General features: G+C 38.2%; 1 protein-coding gene across 3 annotated transcripts in view; it reads left to right on the plus strand.

The window, feature by feature from the left end:
- The window catches only part of Ckap5 (cytoskeleton associated protein 5), a 93,406-nt gene that overhangs the window by 22,918 nt on the left and 51,889 nt on the right, over positions 1–18,599 (plus strand). For all 3 annotated transcript variants that reach the window (XM_090347798.1, XM_090347800.1, XM_090347799.1), the window contains exons 5-13: positions 3,600–3,771; positions 4,761–4,893; positions 6,072–6,172; positions 8,445–8,558; positions 10,754–10,858; positions 12,803–12,892; positions 13,004–13,168; positions 13,641–13,769; positions 18,135–18,317. In XM_090347798.1, the coding sequence (XP_090203924.1) occupies positions 3,600–3,771; positions 4,761–4,893; positions 6,072–6,172; positions 8,445–8,558; positions 10,754–10,858; positions 12,803–12,892; positions 13,004–13,168; positions 13,641–13,769; positions 18,135–18,317 (1,192 nt within the window). The remainder of the gene's footprint in view (positions 1–3,599; positions 3,772–4,760; positions 4,894–6,071; positions 6,173–8,444; positions 8,559–10,753; positions 10,859–12,802; positions 12,893–13,003; positions 13,169–13,640; positions 13,770–18,134; positions 18,318–18,599) is intronic.

Consider the following 18,599-nt stretch of genomic DNA (forward strand, 5'->3'; position numbering starts at 1 on the left):
TGTTATCCTTATTATGCATCTTCTATTGGCCACAATAACATAGTTGGTTGGCTAAAGCAACAAACTATGTTATTTTTTTTTGCCAGTCCTGGACCTTGAACTCAAGGCTTTCTCAAGGCTAGAGCTCTACCACTTGAGCCATAGCATCACTTCTGGCTTTTTTTTTTCTACGTATGTGGTACCAAGGAATCGAACCCCGGTCTTCATGCATGCTAGGCAAGCACTCTACTACTAGGCCAAACTCCAGCCCACATTATCATTTTTAATAATAAAGCCCTTATTTTTCTGAGACATGGTCTCACTATTATACCTTAGGCTGCCTTGAATTCTAGATCTTTATACATCAGCCTCCTGAGTGTTCAGATTAAAAGGATATACCACCATGCTTGGTATATTAAGTTATTTTCAATTTTATAATTCTTGTTTGGCATTGCAGTTTTTTATTGATATTAGAACAAGTGAAAGAAAATTGGATAAATCACTACTTTGTTCTGATTAGATAGTCTTTCTAATATGATATCCTATCTCTAGTTATTGTCCATTGTCCATGTTAAATACTTTAGTGTGATGGGACTGGAACTCGGAACTTGTATATTATCTACTTTAGAAAAAAGCTCTAGTGAGTGTGTGTGTGTGTGTGTGTGTGTGTAAGTTTAGAAAATATTTATTTAGCAATACAGGTTTGGTAGAAATAGAGAAGGGAAAAAGAGTGATGGATCATCCCAACTCAACTCTCGCAGTTTTTTATATTTGATCTACATCTTGGAACAAATTTTATGTACAAGTATCAGCATTCCTAAGACTTGAACTCAGGGCCTAATTACTATCCTTGGACTCTTTTTGCTCAAGGCTAGTACTCTGCCACTTGAGCCATAGTGCCACTTCCAGATTTTTCTGTGTAGGTTGTTCCAGGGAATTGAACCCAGGGCTTCATGCATGCTAGGTGAGCATGCTACCACTAGGCCATGCTCTCAGGTCCAAGTATCAGCATTCTTAATTTTTGTTAAAACTAGCTTTTATTCATATCTTAAATGTTTTTCGTTGTCTTTTTCTTGGTTTTGAATGTTCTTTTTATAGAATTTTATTTTCATCTGGATTTTTCTAACAGTTTCTATATCAAGCCTACTTCTTACCTTATATCAGGCATGTGTTTTTATGATTAATAAATAATAGTCTCATTCTATCATCTTAGAAATTTAATGAATTAACTTAGTTATCAGAACTGTGCTTGGAACTGTGCTTGTATAAGTAGATCAATTTATTCTGAACAAAATAAAAATGTACGTTATTATGATTGGCCTTTAAGTTAAAATTTTCTAGTTTTCTGTATTTTATGTCATTTCATCTTTAAGCAACTGGGAGAATAAGGATATGAAAAGAACAAATTAAATATATTTTACGTTGTTACTATTGTCATCATTATCATTATCATTTGCTCTGCTGCAGATCACACCAGAGCCTTGCAATATGCCAGGCAAGTGCTCTACCACTGAATTACATCCATAGTTCCTGTCTTCCTTATTGATGTTGTTTTGACCATCCCTGAATGGTTGTTTATTTGTCCTAAAGCATTTTAGAATCTAGTGGAATGAGCAGCTCTCTAGTACCGTGAGGCTAAAATCTGGGTTCTTTTAGTGATAGCTTTTTGCCAGTCCTGGGGCTTGAACTAAGGGCCTGGGCACTGAACTTCTTTTGCTCAACGTTAACATTCTACCACTTGAACCACAGCGCCACTTACAGCCTTTTCTGTTTATATGGTACTGAGGAATCCAATCCAGGGCTTCATGTATGCTAGGCAAACACTCTTCCACTAAGCCACATTCACAGCCCCTAGACCAGAAATATTCCTGTCCCTAGAACCAGCTTCTAGAAAGAATCTTTGAATTTTTTTACCCTATGGTAATAATGTGTGTCAAAATTAGGTTTTATTTTGCTAAGGTGTCTATTTTCATTATAGACTTGTCTTCAAAAGTAGACTAGGATTCTACAGAAACAAAAAGAATGAAATGAACAGTAGCAGTGTTAAGAAGTTTTTACTTTCTTTTTGTCTAAAGGAAGAGAAGAGAAAATAAATATTAGGTAACCCTAAAACAAACTAACGTGAGATCACCATAATGTTTTATTTTTCCTTTAGTCTTGGGAAATAATTAAGCTAAGTTGAATTTCTTTTCAGATAATGTAAAGTACATTTTTAAGGAAATCTTGGTCATCATCTGGTTTATTTTCATACTATGATATCTCTATTGGAACATAGCCAGATACTTTATTAAAAATTACTTTATGCCTATGCATAAAAAGGCACAAAAAGACCTGAGACTCATCTCCAATTAACCTCTAGAAAACTGGGAAGTGGGGCTTCGCTCAAGGGTAGGGCAATAGCCTTGAACTGTAGAGCTCAGAGACAATGCCCAGGCCCAGGGGTAGGGATGTAGCCTTGAGCTGAAGAGCTCAGGGACAGTACCTAGGCCCAGTTCAAGCCACATGAACAACACCAACAACAAAAATCACTTTATAAAGGAAATATTTTCACAGTTTAATCTGTTGGTCTACTTCCTATTACTGAAGTTTTTTTTTTTTTTTTACATTTATACAAATGAAATAACTTGTGCATATCAGTTGTCACATTTAACAATATATTTTGCTAAGCTTAATTGTGAATACCTATAATTCAGCAGTTGGGAAGCTAAACCAAGAGGATTTCAAATTCATGGCTAGTTTGAGCTACATAATAATCACCATCTAAAAAAATTAAAATGGCTGAATGCTGGTGGCTGACACCTGTAATCCTAGTTACTCAGGAGGTTGCCATCTAAGGATCCCAGTTCAAAGCCAGCCTGGGCAAGAAAGTGCATGAGACTCCAATTAACTACCAGAAAACACAAATAGAGCTGTGGCTCAAAGTGGTAGACTGCTAGCCTTGAGAAAAACTGCTCAGGGACAGGACAGTACGTAGGCCCTGAGTTCAAGCCCCATGACCAACACAAAAATTAACATAACAAAAATAAAAAATAAAACTACTACTTTTCAGTTGGGAACTTGGAAAATATTATATATACCTGGCAGATACAGAAAGTTAAATGTACTTTCTCTTGTATGCATGTGTGCTGGTCCTATGGCTTGATCTCATGGCCTGGGCACTGTCTCTATGTAAAGTCAGAATGTACTTGTTTTTCTGACAGGAAACACGAAATCAAAGAAATTTAAATTGGTGAGAGTTACTGTATGATAGTTGCAAAGAATGAAGTGCACATTGCCAGGATTTATGGTTTAATTATAGGAATAGTATTATACTTTGTGTATCACTTTAAACTAATTATATATTTTTAAGTTTTTATTGCCCCTCTATACATTTGAATTCTTCCTTATCTGATTATCTACAAAGTTGGTTTTTAAATGTTAGTATTATTTTGAGTCTTACACAAAAATATTATTGGAAAAATGACACAAATATTTTTATGAAAATATATTCATGATTGTAAATTTCTTTTGCTGCCTTAAAGAAACTCACCCTATGTCACTATTACTATGATGTATGGGGCTATACATAGCTAATCCAAGTACATTGCATGTTGACTTTTTTCCCCCTTCAACTTTTCTAGTGAATTTGGTTCCAAAATTATTTTACTTAAGCCAATCATCAAAGTATTGCCAAAACTCTTTGAGTCTCGTGAGAAAGCTGTTCGAGATGAAGCCAAATTAATTGCTGTAGAGATTTATAGATGGATTCGGGATGCCCTGAGACCCCCATTACAAAACATAAATTCTGTCCAGGTGAGGCACAGTTTTGTAATTGTGTTTACATGAAGTAAAAATGAAGAGATATGTTCCTTTCCATTTTGATATTCTCTCCTTACCCATATTTTTTATTCGTAATTTGAAAGTCAATTGACTTTTCTTACCTAACTTTCTGTGTTGCTGTTTTGCTTTTCAAATACACCTTCAATGATTCTGGTATGGTAGTTATCTTTGCTAGTATTAAAAGTAATTAATCTATTTTTTTCTTGGTGGGGAATACTAAGGAGTAAACCCAGTCTTGATTATGGTAAGCACTAATCACTGAGCTAAATCCCTTCTAATATTAAAGTATAATGTATTGTCTGGAGTGGGGAGCATGGCCTTGTGGTAGAGTGCTTGCCTAGCATACATGAAGCCCTGGGTTCAATTCCTTGAAACCTTTCTTTTTTTTTTTTTTTTGCCAGTCAGTCCTGTGCTTGAGCTCAGGGCCTGAGCACTGTCCTTGGACTTTCTCAAGGCTAGCACTCTACCACTTGAGCCTCAGCACCACTTCTGGCTTTTTTCTATGTGGTACTGAGGAATCGAACCCAGGTCTTCGTGCATGCTAAGCAAGCACTCTACCTCTAGGCCAAACTCCTGGCCCAATCTTCCTTTTTTTTAGAACTATTTTTGATGTTTTTTTGATTATGCAACTACATATGAATTCATGAACTAATTAATGTCCTAAGAACTGGACTTTATTCCTCTTCCTTAGTGCCTAGACATACATCCTCGGTGTAGTAACTAATGTGAATCAGTTTGGCTTATGCTACAAAATAAATACAATTTTAATTCTTGTTTGCCTGGTTAGAGCTACATACATGAGTTCTAAAATAATGAATGAATGAATGAATATAAGTATAAAATATATTCTCTAATGGTGCTTTATAACTAAGTTTTTTTAGCTTATATTAATAATATAGGGGTATTTCATTATTATCTTGCATATATAAATAAGTCTTTAAAATATTTTATGATATTTTCAGTTGAAAGAGCTAGAAGAAGAATGGGTCAAACTGCCAACAGGTGCTCCTAAACCAACTCGGTTTCTGCGTTCCCAGCAAGAACTGGAAGCTAAATTGGAACAGCAACAGTCTTCTGGTGGTGATGCTGAGGGGGGTAAGTCATTTTTTCCCCTTAGTCCTGGAACTTAAACTCAGGTTTTGGGCACTATCCTTTAGCTTCTTTTGCCCGAGGCTAGCACTGTACCACTAATCCACATTCCCAGCCTGGTAAGCCAATTATTATTTTTTTATTTTTGGGGTTATAGGGCTTGAACTCAGCCTGGGCACTGTCCCTGACTGAGCTCTTCAGCTCAAGGCTACCACCCTAACCTTGAGCCAAGCCCCACTTCCCTATTATAGAGGTTAACTGGAGATAAGAGTCTAAGGTCCTTGTGTGCCCGAGCTGGCAGATCTCAGCCTCCTGAGTAACTAGGATTATAGGTGTGAGCCACTGCGCCCAGTTCTGATAAATCAGTTATAAACATTAGTTGATGATAAAAAATTATCAAGAGTTTGTGTTTTACTAGGCATATTTTAAAGGAATATTTTTAATAAAATTTAGATGGAGTGTGGCAAGAATAACATTAGTCCTTTCTCCATTAAGATTTTTTTTCTTTCCTTTTTTTTTTAACCAATTTTAGGGCTTGAACTCAGGGCCTGAGCACTGTCCTTGGGCTTTCTTAAGGATAGAGCTCTGTCACAACAGCACCACTTCCTGCTTTTTCTATGTATGTGGTACTGAAGAATTGAACCTGAGTCTTCATGCATGCTAGGCAAGCACTCTACCACTAAGCCAAACTCCCGGCCCTCCGTCCCCCCACACCCCCTTTTTTTTTGGCCATTCTTGGGTACTGTCCTTGAGTTTTCTGAAGGCTAGGACTCTACCACTTGAGCCATAGCAACATTTCTGGCTTTTTTCTGTGTATGTGGTACCAAAGAATCAAACCTGGGCCTTCATGCATGCTAGGCAAACACTCTACCACTAGGTCAAACTCCTAGCATCCATTAAGGTATCAACAGGTAGCTGGATGTCTGGCTCACACCTGTAGTTCTAGCTACTCAGGAGTCTGAGTTCTGAAGATCACAGTTCAAACCAGCCCAGGCAGGAAGTCTGAAAAACTAACTAGAAGTGAAAACTGTGGCTTAAGTGGTAGAGTGCTAGCCTTGAGCACAGAGAGGCTCAGGGACACAGCTCAGTGCCTGAGGGCGGGGGGAAGATGTAATAGAACTGATTACTGACAAAGAAAAAAACATTCCATTCTTTTAACATCTGATTTGGTTTTCTTCTGGAAGGTGGTGATGATGATGATGAGGTGCCACAGATAGATGCTTATGAGCTTTTAGAAGCAGTCGAAATCCTTTCCAAACTCCCCAAAGACTTTTATGACAAAATTGTAAGTAGTAGCTAAACTTTCTTCATTTTAAATTATAACTTAGAAAATACTATGTCTAGTATTCCTCCCACACTCCTTGACCCTATATCTCCCTTAAGTTAGTTACTTCTTCCTCTGTACTTTAATATTACTTTGTATATGCAATCATGACAGCACTTTTTCCTTTATATGTTTTGTCAAAACCAAAACTTGGTTGTTTTTGACTATTTTCTCCTTTTTTGATTTTTTTTTTTTTTTTAAATAACTCCAGTTTGTCTAGCCAGACATTGTGGCTCATGTTTATGATTCTAGCTGCTTGAAAGTCTATGATTGTGGTTCAGGGTTAACCTGAGCAAAGGCAAAGGTTTTCAAGCTCAGTGAAATAACGCTGGGTAGCACATGTCATTCCTCCCAGTTGTATGAGAGGATCAAAGTCCAGGCTGGCTAATCAAGAGAAGTGAAACCCTACCTACAATTAAACAGGGACTCTGGTCATGGGCCAGTCTACTAAGCATAAGATCTCAAGTCCAACCTTTAGTACCAACAAAAAAAAATAACCTCCTTTTGTTCATCTCCCTTGTCATTACGTGAGCCCAGAATTTCTTGACATTTTTGTCATATAATTTTTGTTTTGTTGGGGCTACTCTGTATTTTAGAATGTGTACCTACCAGACATCAGCAATACCCTCTTCCCAGAGCATGACAATCAAAAATTTCTCTAAATATTTCTCTTTTTCCTTCTTCCCTTCTTTCCCTTTTTCTCCTATCTTTTATTTTTTAAACTTTTTTTTTATTAGCTTACATTAATGGGAGGGTAGCCTCCCATTATATTAAGTATCCTTTTCTTAGGAGAGATCCTACTTTGACTGTATAAATGTTGTTAAGTCAGGAAGGCATGATTGGCAACATACAGGGAGCTGAGGCAGGAGAATTTCCTCTTTGAAGGCAACCTGGGTTAGTTATATAGCAAGACTGTCTCAAAACAAAAGTTGCAGCTGGGTAACTAGCTACTTTGAAGACAGATCTGAAGATGTTGATTAGAAGCCAGCCTGAGCAGGAAAAGAGACTTGAACCACAGCACCACTTCCAGCTTTTTCTGAATAGTTTATTAGAAATGAGAGTCTCAGACTTTCTTACCTAGTCTGGCTTCAAACTGTGATCTTCGGATCTCAGCCTCCTCAAGTAGCATGAGTCACTGTTCCCAGCCTGTTTCCTTTTTTTTTTTTTTTTTTTTTTGGTGGGTCATGGGACTTGAACTCTGGGCCTGGGTGCTGGCCCTAAACTCTTCAGCTCAAGGCTACCGCCTTACTTCCCATTTTCTATTGATTAATTGGAGATAAGAGTCTCATGGACTTCAGTACCTGGGCTGGCTTTGGAACTTGATGCTCAGACCTCAGCCTGCTGAGTAGCTAACGTTATAGGCGTGAGCCACCACACTGGCTTGTTTCCTTTTTGATGCTTATTTACTAACAAAAATGAGAATTTGGCATTTGATTTACTTCAGTTGCTTTATGGCTTTGAAGTGTTAAAATGCATTTTACATGTGAATAAAAATTATATAAACATATCTGGCTAGATAACACAGTTTGGCAAGTTATTTTGTTTGTGTTTTGTTGTTAGTGGTATTTGAACACATGGCCTTTTGTACTTGCCAGGCAGTGTTCAACTTACTTGACTTAGCCCCTTTTTGAAATAGGGTCTTGCTTTTTATATTCAGACCAGCCTGGATTTCAGTTTTCCTATTTGTATTTTTCCATATCACTGGAATGACAAACTTGTATCATCTCACACCATCGTATTTTCCCTATAGACAGACAAACACCATCACAACAAGATTCTCAAGAACTTTTCCCCCCATGCTGGTCTCAAATTATGATCCTCCAATCTTTAATGAGTAGGTAGGATTATAAACTTAAGCTACCACATGCAGTTAGCTACAGGTTATTTTTTGTTTTTATTTTGTTTTAATTTTCTGTTAGTACTGGAGTTTGAACTCAGGGCCTCTCATACTTGCTAGGCAGGCACTTTTCCACTTGAGCCACATCTCCAGCCCTACAGTTTTAATTTTAAATTAGCTTTAGGAAAAGTTTCTGGGGGGAAAAAATGTGTCTTTGAATAAGTAGAGTGTAAGAAATATTTTTATGGAAGTGGCACTGTGGCTCAAGGGGTAGGACGGAAACCTTGAACTGAAGTGCTCAGGAACATCGCCCAGGCCCAGACTTCAAGTCCCATGTCTGACAAAAAAAAAAAATAGAAATATTCTTTTATTCTTCTCTTTTGTTTTCTATTACAGGAGGCAAAAAAATGGCAAGAGAGAAAAGAAGCCCTGGAGGCTGTAGAAGTACTAGTGAAAAACCCCAAACTGGAAGCAGGCGATTATGCAGATTTAGTAAAAGCATTAAAGAAGGTAAGTGGGGGGAGTTTTCAGTTTTAATATGCTGGCAACAATCCAGACCATTGATTTTTTCTTTTTCCTCTTCATCAGTAATTTAGTGATCTTTTCTTATCATAAATATATTACCATTTAAGGGTCACTTCTAATGGTATTTGAATGAAAGGCTGTATTTTTTAAAGAATTTTAAAAAACGGTTGTGTTAGTTTTAGAAATATTTTCTATATTATTATTTTGCCTTCATATGTTGTTTACTATCTTCTGAACACCTCTTGCTGATTTAGAACTAAATATTACAATTTTGCAAGATGAACTATTAAAGTAAGCTATGCTAATCTATAGTTATATGAAGGCCTTGTTTTTGTTAGATCACAAAAAATACCATTCTGTGTTATCTCAGCAAACTGCTAAGCAAACTGTAGGGCTATATGATGAATTTTATATATTTTTCAAAAAATAATAAGATATAAAGGATTTGAAACAGCTTTTTCCAGTAGAATTAGGTATTTGGTATTATATTCAGTATTCCTAAAATATTCTTAGTAAATGAAATGTTTGTCAATAATAACAGAATTGAAAGTGAAGCTTTCCGTTTTGAGAAGTACAAGGCTAGATAAATTTGAAGTAGAGGCATTACATCTGAGGAGAAAAGAATGAAAAAAAAGTTGGGACACTTTATAAGTAAAGCAATTTTTTGGGGGGAGTGCCAGTCTTGGGGCTTAAACTCAGGAACTGGGCACTGTCCCAGAGCTTTTTTTTTTTTGCTCAATGCTAGTGCTCTATCACTTGTCAACTCCACTTCGGTTTGTTATGTTTAATTAGAAATGAGTCTCACAAACTTTTCTTCCTGGGCTAGTTTCAAGTCATGATATTCAAATCTCAGCCTCCTGTGGAGCTAGTATTAGAGAACTGCCAGCACACAGCTAGTAAAGCAGCTTTTGAGCACCAACTCACTTAATTGTCTTAGTAAAAATATTGCCAGGAAGGAACCCAGTCTTGCTGAATTGACACTCATACATCTACAACCAATGAGTTTACATAAGTATTGGGCTCTTTGGATCATATAAGGGCAGTAGTATAAACATGATGAAGGAGAATCCGCTAAGTGCCTCCAAGTACAAACTTAAATGATCATTATGTGAGTAAAATGGTAACTGCAGGCCCAGGAACTCCCCCCAGAGAGAAGAATGATTACAATGGCATTTGCAATTGAGAATCCTTGTGGACTTTTTTTATATCACATACCACTATTGAATAGTCAATTATTTGAAATTGTGAGTAACACTTTAGAGTAAACGTTGGGGCCGGGAGTTTGGCCTAGTGGTAGAGTGCTTGCCTAGCATGCACGAAGACCCGGGTTCGATTCCTCGGTACCCCACATACATAGCAAAAAGCTGGAAGTGGTGCTGGGGCTCAAGTGGTAGAGTGCTAGCCTTGAGAAAGTCCAAGGACAGTGCTCAAACCCTGAACTCAAGCCCAGGACTGACAAAAAAAAAAAAATAGACTAGGGGCCGGGAGTTTGGCCTAGTGGTTAAAGTGCTTGCCTAGCATGCATGGAGACCCGGGTTCCATTCTTCGGTACCACATACATAGAAAAGTCAGAAGTGGTGCTGAGGCTCAAGTGGTAGAGCTCTAACCTTGAGAAAGTCCAAGGACAGTGCTCAGGCCCTGAGCTCAAGCCCAGGACTGGCAAAAAAAAAAAAAAAATAGACTATACATAATGGAGAGACAGGAGGATGGTGAGTTCAAGGCCAGCATGGGCTAAATAGTGACACTTTTTGTCTTCCATACAGCAACAGAAAAAAGTCATGATAGTTTCCTAAATTCACTATTATCAAAAATAAATAAATAAATAAAGCTGAGTACGGTGGCTCACACCTGTAATCCTAGCTACTCAGGAGGCTGAGATCTGAAGATTGCAGTTCAAAGCCAACCCAAGTACTAAAATCTCTGAGACTTGTCCCCAGTTAACCACTAGAAAACTGGAAGTAGTACTGTAGCTCAAGGGGGTAGTATGGTAACCTTGAGCTGAAGAGCTCAAGTACAGTGCCCAGGCTCAGAATTCAATCCCCAAAACTGACCAAAAAAAGAATAAAAATTTTCTGTTAAAAATTTGCCATCTATTAGTATAATAGCTTTCAGAGGTCTTTTGAATACATTTTAATACTTTTCAACAAAATTGTGATTCTTTTTTTTTTCTTTTCTTCTAGGTTGTTGGGAAAGACACCAATGTCATGTTGGTAGCTTTGGCAGCAAAATGCCTTACTGGCCTGGCAGTTGGGCTAAGGAAGAAATTTGGACAATATGCAGGACATGTAAGTAACACTCTTTTTTAGATATAAACCTGCCAATTTATTTAAAACAGCAAGGTAGTTTGCTTTATGCTTTAAAACAACTTTCTAACATAAATCTTTATATGTTAGAAAGTGTAAATTTCTCACTGCCTTATTAATATGCAGCCTAGCTTCTCACAAATACTAGATTTGAAGCAATAAGAACTTTTTATATAGTGCATCTGGCAGTTTAAAGAATGAAGTTGATTGGATTTATTTATTTTTATTTATTTATTTATTTATTTTTTGCCAGTCCTGGGCTTGAGCTCAGGGCCTGAGTACTGTCCTTGGACTTTCTCAAGGCTAGAGCTCTACCACTTGAGCCTCAGCACCACTTCCAGCTTTTTTCTATGTATGTGGTACCAAGGAATCGAACCCGGGTCTTCATGCATGCTAGGCAAGCACTTTAACCACTAGGCCAAATTCCCGGCCCAGTTGATTGGATTTATATGGTTAGTATTTTCTTACAAATATCTTGGTTCATTTTGGTGACTATATGCATAATAAGAAATAGTAAAATTTATAATAACCATGGGATTGCATATAACTCATGGATAAAACACCTGTTGGGTTTTATCCTCAGAACATCTCCTGCCAAAAATACAAAAGATTCCAGGAACCACTACCATAATCAAAATGTGTGCAGGAAACTACTATAAAACAGTGATTGCCAAGAGCCAGGAGTTTGTCCTAGTGGTAGAGTGCTTACCTAGCACTCAGGTTCGATTTCTTGGTACCACATACATAGAAAAGTCAGAAGTGGGGTCCGTAATTTGGCTTAATGGTAAGAAGCTTGCCTAGCATGCACGAAGACCCAGGTTTGATTCCTTGGTACCACATACATAGAAGAAAGCCAGAAGTGGTACTGTGGCTCAAGTAGTAGAGCTCTATCCTTGAGAAAAACCCAAGGATAGTGCTCAGGTCCTGAGTTCAACAGAGTGGTTGCCAGGTACTGGTGGCTCACACCTATTATCCTAGCTACTCAGGAGTTTGAGATCTGAGGATCACAGTTTAAAGCCAACTTGGCAAAAAAGTCCATGGAACCCTTAACTCCAATTTAACCCCTAGAAAACTGGAAGTTGTGCTGTGGCTCAGAGCCACATTTAAAGCACTAGCTTTGAGCAGAAAAGCTTAGGGACAGCACCCAGACCTGAGTTCAAGCCCCACAACTGACCAAAAAAAAGGTCTAATGTGAATATTTAGTTGTGTCTGTAGTTGGAGAAGGACAACACATTGAGACCTTTGGGTCCCAAAATAAATTAAGCATAAAATAAAAAAATGAAAATTCTAAAATTTTAAAATAAAAAATATATAAACTCTTAGACTTACAGATAAGTTGTATCAAAATTATAATCTTTTGTAGTAGTAAACATACATGTATATGCAATCAATACATTAACTATCTTTTTGGTTAGTTTTATATTGTTTATTAACATAATTTATGCTTTTGCATAAAAATCTTATCTTTTCAAGATAGAAAACGGTTTTTTCTTTTTTTGTCAGTCATGAGGCTTGAACTCAGCTAGGGCACTGTCCCTGAGCTCTTCAGTTGAACCGTGCCACTCCCAGTTATCTAGTGGTTAATTGGAGATCAGAGTCTCACAGTCATCTGGGCCAAGGCTGGCTTTAAACTTCAGTCCTCAGATCTCAGGCTCCTGAGTAGTTAAGATTACAGCCTTGAGCCACCGGCACTGAGCTTGTTCTCTCTCTTAAGACCTTAGTATTCACAGATCTCCAATCCTTATCTCTGTAACTTTTGACATTTCATTTAAACAGAATCCTATTGTATATGGTCTTTTGTGACTGGCTTCTTTCACCTAGCATCATTTTTGAGTTTTTTTTTTTTCAGCTATTTATAATAGCATGTATCAATAGTTCATTTTTTTTGAAATTGCTAAATATTACTCCAGCTGTTCAATTTTGCAGGTTGTGCCAACCATTTTGGAGAAATTCAAGGAAAAAAAGCCTCAAGTGGTACAAGCCCTGCAGGAAGCAATTGATGCAATCTTCCTTACTGTAAGTCACCTGCATGAATTTGTGGTTTTATTTAGAGCAAGTTTTGTCATTGTGATTTTTTTGAGTAACTACAGTTTAGAAAAGCTCATTAACAACATTTTCTTTCTAAAGACCACACTACAGAACATCAGTGAGGACGTTTTAGCTGTAATGGATAATAAAAATCCAACCATCAAGCAGCAGACATCTCTTTTTATTGCAAGAAGCTTCCGGCACTGCACTGCTTCTACCCTGCCAAAGAGCTTACTAAAGCCCTTTTGTGCTGCTCTACTTAAGGTATAGATTGTCAGTGTAACTGACAGGCAAATTTTTTTTCTTACAGTAACTATTTAACTTTCATAATGTAGATTATGATCTTTTGAAAAACAGACCTTCCTTAGAATACCCTATTGTGTGTCCATTCTTCAAGAAAAGTACCAGATAATTTATGATTCTGCTAACTGCTGAAATTTTGTTAACTTGGTCACATAATGGTATTGAGCTAGATCTAGCCAACCAAAGACATCAAATCTGTATTATTTGAAGATCATGTGGGAGTGAGACATTATGATAAGAGGCAACAAATCATGTACTTGCTGTATTTGTACAGATTTCTTTAATCTTGAAAGAATTTGTGAAAATGATTATTAATGATCAACTTCAGTAAATTACAAATGGCAAATTCTTATTAATTACTGATCTTAATTATAATTAGTAAAATATCAGGTGCTCTCTATTAAAGATTATTTTGCTTACTTTTGGAGTATAGCACATCAATGATTCTGCTCCTGATGTCAGAGATGCTGCATTTGAAGCATTGGGTACTGCTTTGAAGGTTGTTGGTGAGAAAGCAGTAAACCCATTCTTAGCTGATGTAGACAAACTCAAACTTGATAAGGTAGGTCAATAACAGTTTTTATAATGAAAGTGAACAAAAGAATTGTGTTTTTGTATTGTGGATTTATCTCTTAGAAATTTCAAAATACTGATACCTATTTGATAAAATTTCACAAGTGGTTTTTGTTTTTTGTTTTTTGCCAGTTCTGGGCTTGGGCTCAGGGCTTGAGCACTGTCCTTGGACTTTCTCAAGGCTAGTACTCTACCACTTGAGCCTCAGCACCATGTCTGGCTTTTTGCTATGTACGTGGGGTACCGAGGAATCGAACCCGGGTCTTCGTGTATGCTAGGCATGCACTCTACCACTAGGCCAAACTCCCGGCCCCTTCACAAGTGTTTTGTTTTGTTTTGTTTTTTCCTGGTTAAATGCTTAAGTTTATTAGAGTGGAAACCAATTCTCAGCTATACAGGAAAGGAAAAGAGATTAGGAAGCAAGTCCAACCATTTGCTTATTCATCTGTATACGGTTAAAACACTTAAAGGAATCCACTGGTCCCTGTTTCCTTGTTACATGCAGTCCAAGAAGCAAAGAGAAAAAGAAAAAAACCCAAACCCCAAATGAAACAAATACTCTTTCTTATTCATAGAAATCTATCTTCCATTAGCTGCGGGGGCAAGCAATTGCTTGCTTTTCTAATAGCAAGCCAATGTAACCAAACTTTGAAGGGATTGGCTTCTTCTGAAAGGTTCTTTTTCTAATTATATATTGCTCTGCAATACAACTCTGTGCCAGCAAGCAACGACCATTGAAGCATGCCTTGCCCTTGGACTCTGCAGATCAGCAATGCACAGATAAGACTTTTCTCTTCTAGTAGCATCTGGACTGTGGCAGGGAAAACTAGAAAGGTTGGGAGTGACACAGTGTCAGAGCTGGAATCATCTGAAGCCTCCCAACCTGCAGCAAGATTCAAGTGGACAATTCCACATGGCTTCTCTAGGTGGCTTGAGCTTCTCCTGGGTGCCAATGGGGTTCTGAGACAGGCATAACTTCAGAGAGCAAGTATGACAAGATACAGTCAGAATGTCATGATGGCTGTATTCTAGTGGACAGGCAAATTCAGATTCAGGCAGAATCAGTTCTGATTGAAGGCAGAAAAATCAAGCTCCTCCTCTGACTGTAGAAAGAGCCAAGTGATGAACGCAGAAAAGCATGTGGAAACCAACTATGAGAAAAAAAGTACAATTCACCTCAGTCATATTAGTTCAAGAGGCGGGCCTTTGCTGGAGTGTGGCCCTTTTTCACTGAGGGTTTTTTTCACGCTCAGTGGTAATCTCTGATGCATGGGTATTTGCAGAGGTGTTAAGAGAGGTAGCTCAAACTAGGCATGGGGAGATGAGGAAAGCTAGTGGGACAAAGAGGAAGGACAAATATTTTAGGCAATTCTCTTCAGTTTAAAATGTTCCAGGTGGGGGCCGGGAGTTTGGCCTAGTGGTTAAAGTGCTTGCCTAGCATGCATGAAGACCCGGGTTCGATTCCTCGGTACCACATACATAGAAAAAAGCCGGAAGTGGTGCTGAGGCTCAAGTGGTAGAGCTCTAGCCTTGAGAAAGTCCAAGGACAGTGCTCAGGCCCTGAGCTCAAGCCCAGGACTGGCAAAAAAAAAAAAAAAAAAAAAAAAGAAGAGAAAAATACTTTAAAATAAAAACTTTTAAAAATAAATAAATAAAATAAAATAAAATGTTCCAGGTTCATAGACCTTCCCTGGAATCCCTGTCCAGAATACACTGTATACCCACTTCATCATGGCACCCACCTACTTCCTTTCTAGCCTTTTACTTTAGGCAAGCACTCTACCACTAGGCCAAACTCCCGGCCCCCTTCACAAGTGTTTTTTATTTATTTATTTTACTACTCAAAGTAGGAAGAAGCCAGTTATGGGTGGCTCACACCTATAATCCTAGCAACTCAGGAAGCTGAGATTTGAGGATCTAGGTTTGAAGCCAGCCCAAGCAGGAAAGTCCATAAGACTTTATTTCTAACTCGTCACCAAAAAGCTGGAAATAGAGTTATGGCTTAAGTGATAGGACAGCAGGTTTACACTAAGGGAGAGTGCTCAGGCCCTGAGTTCAAGCACCAGTATCACAAATGCACAGTAAAGTAGAAAGGAAATTTCATATCGCATATAGAATTTAATTTTGGAAGAGGACTGTTGAGGCTTGAAATCCTGTGTGAGGCAAGTGCTTTCTATCTCTTGAATCATGTCCCCAGCCCTTTTATTTTTATTTTACTAAGGCAGGATTTTACTGTTATCTCTTCCTGGACCAGCCTCAACTTTGGATACTCCTGCTTCTGCTTCCCTAGTAGCTCAGGTTGTGGGTATGCTCCGATACTCTTGGTTCCCTTATTAATTGTCTGTGTTCTGTTTCATTTTGGGGGGGAAATGCAGAAGTGGCATGTGGCTCAAGTGGTAGAGTGATAGCCTTGAGCTGAAAAGCTCAGAGACAGAGCCCAAAAAAAAAGGGAGGCCGGGCTGGGAACATGGCCTAGTGGTAGCATCCTTGTCCAGCATGCATGAAGCCCTGGGTTTGATTCCCTGGAACCATATACCCAGAAAAAGCGGGAAATGGTGCTGTAGCTCAACTGGCAGAGTGCTAGCCTTGAATAAAAAGTGTCCAAGGACAGTGACCAGGCCCTGAATTCAAGCCCTAGGACTGTCAAAAAAAGAAGAGGAGGAGGAGGAAAAGGGAAAAAAATGCAGATAATCAGCTTATGAAATTTTATTTTATACTCCACTGGTTGATCTCACTTGAAATATAAAAACATAAGTTTTTTTGTGGGTCATGGGGCTTGAACTCTGGCTTGGGTGCTGTCCCTGAGCTCTTCAGCTTAAGGCTACTGCCCTACCCTTGAGCCAAGCCCCACTTCCCATTTTCTAGAGGTTAATTGGAGATAAGAGTCTTAGGTCCTTTTGTGCCTGGGCTAGCTTTCAACCTTGATCCTCAGATCTCAGCCTTCTGAGTAGCTAGGATTACACTGCACCCGGCTCCAACATAACTTTTTTTTTCTTATTAAAGAATTCATTAACATTGATTTTTTACATCATATTTCAAGTGACATGTTTAACAAACAAGTATTCAAGAAGGGAATCTCTATACAATCACTGGCACTTAGTTTTTAGAACATAATCAAAATTAGGCTAAGGGTTTGTATATCATAGATACATATTAATTTATGTAATAAAACATTATGTCTATAGAGTCATAAGTTTTTATGTCTATGTAGTTGTGTTTATATTTCCAGTACCATGTCCATATCATTGAGTATGCAAATATAGAGCCCTCGCTTTTGTACTGTTTGGATCTAATAGCCACATATTAAGGATACTATGCGCCTTTGTTCCTTTGGTCTTGACTTGCCTCACTCAACATGATTTGCTCTAGATTCATCCACTTCCCTGCAAATGCCATTATTTTATCTTGTCTGTTGGCTATGTAGAATTCCATTGTGTATATATATATATATATATATATATATATATATATATATGGAGAGAGAGAGAGAGAGAGAGAGAGAGAGAGAGAGAGAGAGAGAGAGAGAGAGAGAGAGAGAGAAACTAGCTTGAGAAAGCTTAAAGGCAGTGCCCAGGCTCTGAGTTCAAGTCCCAGGACTGGGGGAGGTAAGGAGGGAGGACTTAATTCTTAAAGAAATAAAATGGGCTTCCAAGAAGGTCAAGGCTTTTTTTTTTGGGGGGGGGGAGCAGTCCTGGAGCTTGACCTCATGGCCTGATATCGTCCTAAGACTAGCACTCTACCACTTGAGCCATAGCACCACTACCGGCTTTTTCTGTGTATCTGGTACCAAGCAATCGAACCCAGGGCTTCATGCATGCTAGGTAAGCACTCTACCACTAGACCATGCTCCTGACCCTAAAGATAATTTTCTTTCTTTTTTTTTTTTTTGCCAATTCTGGCATAATTCTGAACTCAGGGCCTGAGCACTGTCCTTGGGTTTTTCCCTCAAAGCTAGTGCTCTACCACTTGAGCCACAGCACCACTTTCAGCTTTTTTTTTTTTTTTTTTTTACTATGTATGTGGTACTGAGGAATCAAGCCTGGGTCTTCGTGCATGCTAGGCAACCACTCTACCACTAGACCAAACTCCTGGCCCCTAAAGATAATTTTTTAAATAAAAATTTTCTGAATACTCATATGTAGTTGAAAAAGGCTTTTCCTCCCTTCCCTCCCCCTACACCCCTTCCTCCCTCCTCCAAGTACTGGGGTTTGGATCTGGCAGGCTTTCCTACTACTTAAGCCATACCTTTTTCTTCCTATTTTCTCCCTCCAAGAAGTGACTTGCCAGGAAATTAGTAGTTGTGCTTAAAAGTAAGTGCAGCATAATGATGTTCATCTTAACTTTCATTCTGCAGATTAAAGAATGTTCAGAAAAAGTGGAACTGATACATGGTAAGAAAGCTGGACTTGCAGCTGAAAAGAAGGAATTCAAGCCTATACCTGGAAGGGCTACTGCTTCAGGGGCCGCAGGGGACAAGGATACAAAGGACATTTCAGCACCAAAGCCAGGACCCTTAAAAAAGGCACCTACTACTAAGGTTAGTAGATGGTTTGAAAATTAATGAATTTAATAATACAGAGTCTGAGTATTAGGTTCATGGTTGTTCAATGCAATTTACAGAGATAGGTCATTGAATACCTTGAATATTTGTTAATGAAGGCCAAGTATTAAAAACAGTACATTTGGCTTTCTAAAACCTAATTAGAGATAAAAAATGGAACTGGGTGCCAGTGGCTCACCCCTATAATCTTAGCTGCTCAAGAAGCTGACATTTAAGGATCTCAGTTTGAAGCCAGTCTGGACACGAAAGTCCATGAGA

Source organism: Megascapheus bottae, chromosome 16, assembly GCF_031878675.1.
Source record: "Megascapheus bottae isolate mThoBot1 chromosome 16, mThoBot2.hap1, whole genome shotgun sequence".
In the NCBI taxonomy this organism is placed as follows: domain Eukaryota; kingdom Metazoa; phylum Chordata; class Mammalia; order Rodentia; family Geomyidae; genus Megascapheus; species Megascapheus bottae.